Source organism: Prionailurus viverrinus, chromosome A1 (genome assembly GCF_022837055.1).
Source record: "Prionailurus viverrinus isolate Anna chromosome A1, UM_Priviv_1.0, whole genome shotgun sequence".
Classification (NCBI taxonomy): domain Eukaryota; kingdom Metazoa; phylum Chordata; class Mammalia; order Carnivora; family Felidae; genus Prionailurus; species Prionailurus viverrinus.
Genome location: NC_062561.1, coordinates 466,151 through 478,329, shown reverse-complemented (window position 1 = coordinate 478,329; position 12,179 = coordinate 466,151). Strand labels below are relative to the sequence as shown.

Sequence of the window (12,179 nt, the reverse complement as noted above, 5' to 3'; positions counted from 1 at the left end):
TTATAAAGACCTTACTGAACCATTTCCCTAACTGGTAAATAACAAAAGGCTAAATAAATTAATGTTTGTCTTAGAATTCAAACTAAGAATTGAGGCCAAATAAATTAGGATAATCTAAAAATATATTCTTCTTAAGTCTTAAATAGTATATTCCAAAGCATGTAAAATAATACACTTCAGAAATAATTTATATTATGATCTATTAAAATTACCTGATTCAGGTCACAATAAGTCCTTAAAGAAGGTGCTGATTTTAACTCTCTTGCTATCTTCATAGCTGCAGCCAAATCATTTTTTTTCTCTTCAATGTAGCTTTTAGCCATTATTACATTTGACAGATAATCATCTGTATTTCTTACTACTTCTTCACACAGGTTCTTTTTCCTTCATATAAGATCCCAAAATTATTTTACAGCATTTTATAAATATGCACATGAAAGTAAGTCTATAGTACGTGAGTAGTAACAAAAGGGTAATTTCACTAGTTTATGAACATGGTAAATGAGGCATTCAATTCAACTGAAATGTATTACAATTGAAAACTATGTATGGATAACTACAGAAAAAGCAGGATATAATTGTCATGTCACAGAAGACAGACCCGAGATGATTCTACCTAAAAGAGAAATCCTATCTTGTAATCACTTGTGCCATTTCAAAGACCTATTTGTATTCATTTCTCAAAAGTGATGTGCCTTCACATTTTAAATTTTCCATCAACACACACATAACACATAAATATACAATAAGATTTTATTTTTTTATTTTTTTAAATGTTTATTTATTTTTGAAAGAGAGAGAGCATGAGTGGGTGGAGGAACAGAGACAGAGGAAGACACAGAAATCGGAAGCAGGCTCCAGGCTCTGAGCTGTCAGCACAGAACCTGACACAGGGCTCCAACCCACGAGCTATCAAAGAAAAGCCCTGGGCCAGATGGCTGCACTGGTGAATTCTACGAAAAATTTAAAGAATTAACAACAATCCTCCTCAAACCCTTCCAAAAAATTGAAGGGCTGGGAACACTTTCTAACTTATTCTAAGAGGCCAGCATTATCAAAGCCATATGCAGACACTACAAGAAAACTACAAATATGATTATGATTATTATATGCAAAATCCTCAACAAAATATTAGCAAATTGAATTCAGCAGCATATTAAAAGGAGAATACATCATGACCAAGTGGGATTTATTCCTACATTGCACAGATGATTCAACACATGAAAATCAACAAACGTTAATACCACAACATTAATACCACAGCAGAAAGAAGTGAAAATCCCTACATGATCCCCTCAATCAATGCAGAAAAAGGATGACATAGGGACACCTGGGGGGCTCAGTTGGTTAAACGTCCAACTTCAGCTCAGGCCATGATCTCGCGGTTTGTGAGTTCGAGACCTGCGTCAGGCTCTGTGCTGACAGCTCAGAGCCTGGAGCCTGCTTCGGATTCTGTGTCTCCCCCTCTCTCTGTCCCTCCCATGCTCATGCTCTCTCTCTGTCTCTTGATAATAAATAAACGTTAAAAAAATTCAGAAAAAGGATGACATATTTCAACACCCTTTCATTATAAAAACACTAAAAGAAACAGGAATTGAGGGAGATTACATCAACGTAAAGGCTATATATGAAAAACCCACAGCTAACATTAAACTAGTTAGAGAAAAAGCTGTCAGTTCTTCACTAAGATCAGAAGCAAGATCAGGATGTGTTTTGGCCAATGCTATTTAACATATTATTGTTACGTTCTAGCCAGAGTATTAGGCAAAAAATAAATAAAAGACACCCAAATTGAAAAGAAGTTTAAATTATCTATTTTTGCACATGACATGATTTTGTATGTACAAAACCCTAAAGAGGCCATAAATATACTAGCAGGGCTGATAAATGAATTTAGCAAAGATGTAGGCTACAAAATCAACACACAAAAACTAGACACATTTCTATACATTAACAGTCTGAAAAGGAAATTAAGAAAACAATTCCTTTAACACAAAACACAAAAGAATATAGTTAGGAATAAACAGACAAGGAGGGAACAGTCTGTACACTTACACACTATGCCAGATTACTGAAAGAAATGAAAGAAGACAAAAATAAGAGGAAAGACATCCCACATTCATGGATTGGAAGACCTAATATTGTTGACAATACCACCCAAAGCAATCTACAATGCAATGCAGTCTCTATCAAAATCTCAGTGATGTTTCAGGCAGAACCGAAAAACCCACCCTAAAAAAGTCATACGGAATCTCAAGGGACCACAAATTGCCAAAACAGTTTTGAAAAAGAACAAAGTTGGAGAACTCACACAACCTGATTTCAAAACTTGCTACAAAGCTATGGTAATCAAAAAAGTGTGCTACTGGCATAAGAACAGACTGATGGAACAGAGATCCCAGAAATAAACCCTCACAAGATATGGTTAACTGAGTACTGACAAGCATGCCAAGACATTCAACAGAGAAAAAACCATCTTTTCAACAAATGGTGCTGAGAAAAGACATTCACATGGAAAAGAATGAAATTGGACCCTTCTCTCATACCATACACAAAAGTTCACTCAAAATCAATCAAAGACTAAGTGTAACAGCTAAAACTGTAAAATTCTTAGAAGAAAACATAGGGCAAAAGCTTCATAACATTAGATTCAGTGATGATTTCTTAGATAGGACACCAAAAGCACAGGCAACAAAAGAAAAAAATAAATAGAACTTTATCAATAACTTTCATGAAAAGGCAAAGAGTGAAAAGGCAATCCAAAGAATGGGAAAAAAGTCTCTGAAAACGACAGATCTGATACAGGATTAATATCATTAATGTATAAAGAACTTCTACAACCCAACAACCCAACAACAAAATAAATAATCCAGTCCAAAAAAAGGACCTGAATAGACTTTTCTTCAAAAAAGATATATAAATGAGGAATAAATACACACACGAAAAAATACTCAACATAACCAACCAGTCATGAGGAAAATGCAAAAAACCCATAAGATTAGTGTTTCATATTCGTTAGGATATGATTATTAAAAAAACCCAGAAAACAACATTGTTGGTGAGGAAACTGGAACCCCATGTACTACTGGTGGGAATGTAAAATGTATAGCTACAGTGGAAAACTTTGGTGTTTCCTCAAAAAGTTAAACATAAAATTATCATATGGCACTAAACTGGACATTAAAAAATGACTAACAAGGTAATCTTTGTTATGTATATTTTGCACCATAAAAAAGTTTAAAATGCATGCACATGACTTGTAACTTAAATGTTATAATTAACGACCACATGTGATATCGATAATACCAATATGGAAGACTAAAGAAATCAACCTATTTCATAGTATATTGAAGACTATGTCCGAGGCATCCTAATGGGATAAAAAAAAAGAAAAAAGCACTAAGAGTCCATGGACAAATACTGTTACTAATTATATTACTTTTGGCATGTTGAAACTTTTATGATCCTATTTCTTGAATTGAAAAATGTGATTAAAAATTGGACGCACCTGGGTGGCTCAGTTGTTTAAGCATCTGACTCTTGATTTTGGTTCAGGTCATGATCTCAGCTCAGGTGGTGATCTCTGTTTGTGGGATCAAGCCCCATGTTGGGCTCTGCTCTCACAGGGTGAAGCCTGCTTGGGATTCTCTCTCTCTCTCTCTCTCTCTCTCTCTCTCTCTGCCCCTCCCCTGTTCATGCTTTCTCTCTCAAAATGAATAAATGAACATTTTAAAAAATTAAAAAAAAATAAAAATGTGATTAAAAATTATTAAAGATGTATTTTTGTATCCTTTGGATAAATACTTAGGAGTGCAATTGCTGAGTCATAGGGTAGTTCTGTCTTTATCTTTCCAATTTGAAGGGGCACATGAACTCCAATATTTATAGCAGCACTTCAACAATAGCCAAATTACAGAAAGAGCCCAAATGTCCATCGACTAATGAATAAAGAAAACGTATTATGTATACGTATATATACATATACTATATATATATATATATATATATATATACACGTATACATACACATGGGTGCATATATATGTATACAATACCACCCTATATATATATATATATATATATATATATATATATATATATATATACATATATATATATGTGTGTGTGTATGTGTGTGTGTGTATACACATACACGGAATATTAGGCATCAAAAAGAATGAAATCTTGCCATTTTCAACAACATGGATGGAGCTAGAGTGTATTATGCTAAGTGAAATAAGTCACAAAAAGACAAATACCATATGATTTCACCATATGATTTTGTTAAGAAACAGATGAACATAGGGGAAGGGAAGGAAAAATAAGATAAAAATAGATGGAGGCAAATAAGACTTAACTATAGAGAACAAACTGAAGGTTGCTGGAGGTAGGGGGTATGGGCTGAATGGGTAATAGGCATTAAGGAGAGCACTTGGGATGAGCACTGGGTGAAGAATCACTAAATTCCACTTCTGAAACCAAAACTACATTATATGATAACTTGAATTTAAATAAAATTTTGAAAGAAAAAAATGAAAGATCATGTATATCAGAGTTTTTAAAGTGATGGATATGTAACTGTGTGGTATGTCTAGAAATGAGTGTTAGTTATTACTTTCTCTGATGCAAATAAACAATGAAAAATGATGGAATGATGTAGAAGAAAAAGCATGTTTGCATTTTTCAAGTAAGCAAAGTTCTGCAACATGGATTCAGATTTTTAAAATAATTTTCTGTGCTGCTTTAAGAAAGAAGCTTATTTAAGTTAGCTTTAGAACCAGATGGCAAATAGCCAAAAAGTTTTTAAAATGTACAAATTGTTGTTTTCAAGTTGTAGACATCCACCTGTAGGAATCACCCATTACCTTCCAAACTCATTCAAAAGTTACTCATTACTTCAATTTATACAAAGAAATAAAGTGACAAGCTAATGTTAAAAACTTCAGTTTCATTGAGTTTCTATTTTTTTTTTTAAGTTTTAGTTATTTATTTTGAGAGAGAGAGACCTAGCATGCTCAAGGGAGGGGCAGAGAGGGAATCCCAAGCAGGCCCTGCACTGTCAGCATAGAGCCTGATACAGGGCTCAAATCTAGGAACTGTGAGATCATGATCTCAGCTGAAATCAAGAGATGGACACTTGAGCCACCCAGGCACCCTGAATATATATTTTTAAGTTATTACCTGGAATCAAGAGAAGTAAAAAGTTGATCAAACTGTTTCTCCAGAACCTCTATAAGACTGACTGTTTCTGCTTTTGTTTCACTGTGTATGTGTTCAAGCATCTGGAAAGAACATAATACAAAGACCTAATTTGGTATTTTTATTTTATAGAAATTGTACTGTTTAAATAATTTTAAAAGTAACAGGTACTTATTAGACCTTTCAAAATAACAACACAAAGGAGATTAGGTGATAAAAATGGAATAAGTTATAAGGTTCCAACTTTAAATCCTGTTACTTGTCATCAAGATCACATCTTTGTTGACGCTGAATACCAATAAACTGGCAAAAAGGCCTAGAAAATCCCACTACGTTTTCTAAATTTCTTATTCCTTTTTATCATTACAGGAAGAGCCACTCTGGATAGCTGAATTTGTCTCTGGAAGGATTCCTTAAATGGAAGAACCTTAATATATAATATTAAAAAAACATACTTGAGTTAAAATGTTAACTATTCCACATCTTTGCACTTTTTGACAAAGAATTATTGCTTAAGATGTATGACCCATTTTTTTTCCATCCAATTTCTCCCTTTTAGAATAGGAACAGCAATCCCATACCTGTACAACCAATGTTGGAAAAACTGAATCATACCCTGAACCCCAGCCATACCTGATTTAGAAGATATTTAGATTAGATTCTGGTCTTAGACTTGATGCTGAAGGGATGGGGTGAATGTATTTTGCATATGAAAAGGACATGAATCTGGAGGTGGGTTTCAGAGGGCAGGCTGTTATAGGGTGAATTTTGTCTGCCCCCCTCCCAAATTCATATGTTGAGGTCTTTTTTTTTTTTTCAACGTTTATTTATTTTTGGGACAGAGAGAGACAGAGCATGAACGGGCGAGGGGCAGAGAGAGAGGGAGACACAGAATTGGAAACAGGCTCCAGGCTCTGAGCCATCAGCCCAGAGCCCGACGCGGGGCTCGAACTCACGGACCGCGAGATCGTGACCTGGCTGAAGTCGGACCCTTAACCGACTGCGCCACCCAGGCGCCCTAGGTCTTAACTCCCACATCTGCTATACTCTTTTGATTGCCTTGGTTGTTAATTTGTTGTTATTAGGTGCTTAGGAGTTTGCTTTTGTCACCAAGTGAGTCTCTCTTTTGGGGGATGGAGTAAGGAAGGAAAGAGAACAAGACTCTGTGTTAGGGTATTCAGCTGAGTAATGTGCAATGTTAGAAAGATGATCTACGATACTTTCAAGACAAACTTCAGCTCATAGCAAGAAAGAATCGTGGTTCCTTAATAGTGCTCCAGTTTCAGTAGGCTGCTAGCACAACAATGCTAAGAGACCAATCTCAGCAGGCCATGGGAGTTTTCCATTCTTTTGTATGTTTCTCTACCATTAGATTATCCTGTTCAATAACTCAGTGCTAAGCTCCAACTTCAGTAAAAAAAAAAAAAAATCCAAATGAACACATTTAAAGAACATGCCTTAATTCACAATAGGCTTTAATCATTCAAAATGCTTACTTTTACAGCAACACTTAATTGTTCAAAATTATAGCCCGCTATCTTCAACGCTTCCTCAATTTCTTCTTCTGCAGTTTTACTTTCCTAAGAAGGGGAAGGGGGACCACATACAAATATAAAAATAGATGCTTAGATACACTGTATTAGTTGCAAAAACATCAAGCTACAATTTTCGTTACAAAAGCAACAGACCACCATAGAAGTCTGAACATAATAAAAACAACACTTTCAATCCTACTTACCCAGAAATTCAAAACCATTAACATTTTAGAGTTTTGATTATGGTATTCCAGATTTTTCTAGAGACCTTTTTTTAAAAAATGGAATATTCTGCAACTTAAAACTATTTTGAAAAAATTTTCATGACAATAAATGCACACACGTGTAAAAATTAAGTTTTTAAAGAAGAGTATAATTTGGCTATGTTAAAATTTAAACTTGAAGTAAAAGACAGCAAAATTAAGTGCTTTCTCCATTCCCCAGATCACCAAAGTTCTCTTTAATAATAGTATTTTGGAATTTATTCTATTTCTAATCTTAAACTAAAACAATACATTATTTTACAGTAACAGGTAAGATTCAATCTTCCAACAATAACATCACCATCATCATCATAGCAAATGTTAGGCCTTTTAGCTGCCATTAAAATGATTTGAAAAATCACCTTTAGAATTTAAAACCTGTATTTTATACAAGTTTCATGTAATAGGATTCAATAACTAGGTTCAAAGGGAACCTAAATATGGTTAAATGTCAAGAACACTACAGAGTTGGTCAAAGGAGAATGGGCTGCCTTAGGAAGAAATAAGAATTGTTCAAGTATAATTATAATAAAACAAGAGATTCAAGTAAGGAGTATAGGTTTACCGCTTACCTTCATGCTTCCAAAAAATCTATAATTATAGGAACCTTGAGAAGAGACAATAATTAAGCTACCAGACACAAAGTAAAAATGTTTGGTTTCATCTTACTTCATAAGTAACATTTTTTCATACCGCCATTACAGTTGAGGAGTTCAAAATAGTCTTGTGTGTGGATGTTGAATGTTCCAAACCAACAGTTAGCTGATCAGTAGTCTTTTTAAAGTCCTGAGAACAATTCCTTATCCTGAAAAATGTCAAGTACATTATTTCAGATGCCACATTAATATAACAGTTTTAACCTTCTATTCTCATTTTTACTGTCCATCAAAAATAATTCATATGATGTATTACATAATACTAACATGTACTGTTCATTCTCATTTATAATAAGCAAAGAGAGAAGCGATGGCTAAACAGGCCTTTCATATAAAACTTAATTTTAACCAAGAATTCAACTTCTTAGCAAATCCCTAAAAATAAGAGCTTACAGTATAAATTGTGCTTTAATCTCCTAGTTACCTCTTCTTACCTGATTATTTTTTGGTAGAGGTGTTGATAGCCACTGAACTGCCTTTAAGCTCAATTACTTATATACAAATGTCAGCTATTAATAGAATGTACTCACAGGCCTGGATAATTTACAAAAAGGTAATGAATTTACCAGGTAAGTTAATGTGAAAAGAAAAAGTTCAGTTTCTTATCTACACATGCTAGACTTTTTGCCTATTTTATTTTTGTATCTCCCATGGCTCACATATAGTAAACTCTTAGGTGTTTACTTAGTCATAAGCCTAAGATAGTTTACGGAAGAAATTATGTTGTTTAAATATGTTACCTTTACAGAAAAAATAGACAAATTTTAAACATTCAATTACTTTGAAAAGTGAGTATTCATGTTCTTGAAAACATGTGAATACATTAGCCCCAAGAAGTCCATTTTTCAATTCCTGTTTCAAGATATTAAAGATAAATCAGGAAGGAAATACATTATGTATCAAGGGATGTTTATTTAAAAATAAACAATTATTTTAAACCACAATCTACTGAATTTAGGGAATAGGAGGTTCTAACATAAGTATACTTGGTATGGAGAATTTAAAAAAAAAACAGTAATTTGGAAAAAATTTGGGTACTTAAAATGGATTCATCTACTTCCGAAAGTGAAATTTCACTTTATAACCATACTACATATGATATATATCTAGACAAACACATAATCATATTTAACTTATATAAGTTTTAAAAAGTCAGAAAATTTCACATAGAAGTCTAGATGTCTATCTTCTCTTGGGGGAATAAAAAGGAAGATTTGGCAACACTGGATTTGTCTTAACACACATAAGTAATTGACTGGAGCTGAGAATGGGCCACCTCCTTTGGAGGGGCCTTCTTTTGTCTGCCACAATTCATACCACTCATTGTTTAAACTCTGTCTACCTCACCTAGTAAGTCATCTGCTGGACTTCTGCAGGGACTCAAATTTGTTGAGGCCATTGAGTCACAAGGAACCAAAAAGATTCCTAAAGATTGATTCTAATCATTTCACACAGAGCATTTGGAGGAAATGCCTGGAGGAATACAAATATAGGGGTTGGTACTCAGTAAGCCAGAGTTCCACTGGTTCTCTCAATACCCAGCTGCCAGACTTTAGCTAAGTGGTTTACTACCTACAGAGATAACTATTCTTTTGGTTTCTGTTGAAGTACCCGTTTAAGTCCAGACAGAGAAGCTGCAGCAGTCATGTGAAAGACTATGAATGCTAAGTGTAAAAAATTTTGGATTTTATTTAGATAGGTAATGAAGAAGCATGGAGCAGGGGAAAGTATGGATGTACTAAGAAGGTAGTCAAAAAAGACTAAGTAGAAATGAAAGATAAATTACAAATACGGAAGATACTGTGGAAGTTAGGGTTTACAGGAGACAAACTGAATGGGATATGAGGAACTAGAGTGATTTACAGATGCTCAGTGCCATTAACAAAACGGAAAGGTTTTAAGAAGTTAAGATGGTGTAGAAGTAGGGGGACCAGGATTTCCCTCCTCCCTCAAACACAGCTGTATTGAGGTCAGGACACTTGGAACACACAGGAAATCTATCTGGGGAATGACAGAAAAATCTCCACAGGTGGAAGGAGATAGTTTGGTGGGACAGAGGTGTGTGTATGCAAATTGGGGGACATAAAACAGCATGGCAATGGAGGGGAGGGATCCCTTTATGTACAGAGATGAAAGGGAGAGAAAGAGAAGCTATGGATTGTGGTTTTGTGTTAGGACAAGAAAAAAACCTCTCCGGACCACGGACTGGGGAATGAGAAACACGGAGAGTACCAGTCTTTACTCTGCAAACAGCCTTAGGAGCTGAAGAATGGAGATTTCAAAAGTGCATGACTCTCCAGACCATGTGCATGTGCTAGTGGGGAGAGAAGCCAGTCCCCCGGCCTGGTAGCAATCTCAGGGGTGCATTGGGAGAGAACAGTCCCCTCCCTTGAGTGCTGTGGAAAGAGGGTATATTGCCCCTCCAAGGACAAAAGATCCTGCAGGTGCTAGCCATATTGGCAGGGCAGAGCAGCGCTACCCCAGAACTGGGTCTTCATGGTGTGGGATCCTTTAAGACATCAGGTTTTGAATCCAAGCTAACCACCTAGGAGGCGTGGGACAACTGTGGAGCAGGACAAGCCCACCGCCCATGCTACCCTGTAAGGGCTGCCTCAACAGCATAGTTTGAGACTCCTGGTCTGGGGAGGAGAGACTGGGATGTCACCATTTTTCTCCCCAACATCAACACAGTGGGGCTTCAGGGAACAGGACAGTGGCCCCCATGGAGCAGGATCCGCTTACACTAAACCCCACCCCTCCGTGCCTGGCAACTGCTTATCTACTGGAGCGAGACTGACCCAAAGCAGGTAGCTGACCTCTCCTCCAGACCAGCACAGTCACTGGTCCCAGATACCAACAGACAAATGTCCTGAGTTTTAATTTTTTAATGTTTATTTTTGAGAGAGAGGCAGAGCACGAGTGGGAGAGGGGCAGAGAGAGAGGGAGACACAGAATCTGAAGCAGGCTCCAGGCTCCAAGCTGTTAGCACAGAGCCTGATGCAGGGCTCAAACTCAGGAGCCATGAGATCATGACCTGAGCCAAAGTTGGACACTTAACTGACTGAGACACCCAGATGCCCCTGTCCTGTGATTTTGTATGTTAGTCTGTTGCTCTTTTTTTCCCCTCTTCTCTTCCTTTCCTTCTCTTCTCTCTTCTTTTTCTTTATATTCTCTTCTTTTTTTTCCTTTGGAATCAGGTTCATACTTTCAGATTTGATTTTTGGTCAATTCTTAATGTATATATATAAATTTTCTTCTTGTTCTTTCTCTGCTTTGTTTCTTTGTGTAATCAGGCATTTTTATTCTTTTTACACCTTTTCTAGATCTCCTTCTTTATTTTCCTTTCTCTTTCTCTGGATTAAGACTTATAGTTTCTCTGATTCTCTGCTTGTTTTTTTTTTTTTTTTTTTCTTTTTCCCCTTTCATTTTTCTCTTTCTATGGGATCAGGTCCCCTTCCCTTTCTTTCAGGGTTACTTCAACAAAAAATCAAAGCACACCTGTCAGAAGGTCTAAACAATCCACCACGACGAGTAAGGAGGAGCTTTGTAGAAGACTGATCAGTGGAGTAGAGCAGCCAAATACACAACAACAGAGTGCACCAACACACTCTAAAAACACCTCCTGAAGGCCAGGCCCTGGATAGTGTATGACCCCTTTTTAATATAGCAGGTCTCACAGTTACAGGACACATAACAAGCTATTAAAACATGTAAAAGACACAAACCTAGCCAAAATGATGAAATGGAAGAATTCTCCTCAAAAGAAATACCAGGAAGAAATGACAGCCAGAATTGCTCAAAACAGATATAAACAATATATATGAACAGGAATTCAGAATAACAGTCATAAGACTAATAGCTGGGCTTGAAAAAAAAAGCATAGAAGACAGCAGAGAATCTATTGTTGCAGAGATCAAAGACCTAAGAAATAGTCATGATGAATTAAGAAATGCTATAAATGAGATGCAAAATAAAATAGATGCAGTGACAGGGAAGATGGAAAAAGAAGAGGGGAGAGTAGGCAAAATAGATAAAATTAAGTAAAATGATGAATCTCAAAAAAAGAGGGAAAGAAAATTACTAGACAATGAGGGAAAATTAGAGACCTAAGTGATTCAATGAAACAAAATATCTGTATCATAGGAGTTCCAGAAGAAGATTAGAGAGAAAGGGGCAGAAGATTTATTTGAACAAATTATAGCTGAGAACTTCCCTAATCTGGGGAAGGAAGCAGACATCCAAGTCCAAGAAGCACAAAGAACTCCCTTCAAAATCAACAAAAACAGGTCAACACCATGACATATGGTGAAACTGGCAAAATACAAAGATAAAGAATTATGAAAGCAGCTAGGGACAAATGGGCCTCAACCTACAAGGGTAGACACATAAGGGTAGTAGCAGACCTGTCCACTGAACCTTGGCAGGCCAGAAGGGAGTGGCACGAAATTTTCAATGTGCTGAACAGGAAAAATATGCAGCCAAGAATCCTTTATCCAGCAAGCCTGTCATTCAGAATAGAAGGAAAG

At 36.0% G+C, this 12,179-nt stretch overlaps 1 protein-coding gene across 3 annotated transcripts in view; it reads right to left on the bottom strand.

The window, feature by feature from the left end:
* The window catches only part of RNF17 (ring finger protein 17), a 128,769-nt gene that overhangs the window by 86,990 nt on the left and 29,600 nt on the right, over positions 1-12,179 (bottom strand). For all 3 annotated transcript variants that reach the window (XM_047873453.1, XM_047873439.1, XM_047873446.1), the window contains exons 4-7: positions 7,691-7,802; positions 6,696-6,779; positions 5,182-5,282; positions 213-384 (exon numbers count right to left, since the gene is read on the bottom strand). In XM_047873453.1, coding sequence (XP_047729409.1) covers positions 213-384; positions 5,182-5,282; positions 6,696-6,779; positions 7,691-7,802 — 469 coding nt within the window. The remainder of the gene's footprint in view (positions 1-212; positions 385-5,181; positions 5,283-6,695; positions 6,780-7,690; positions 7,803-12,179) is intronic.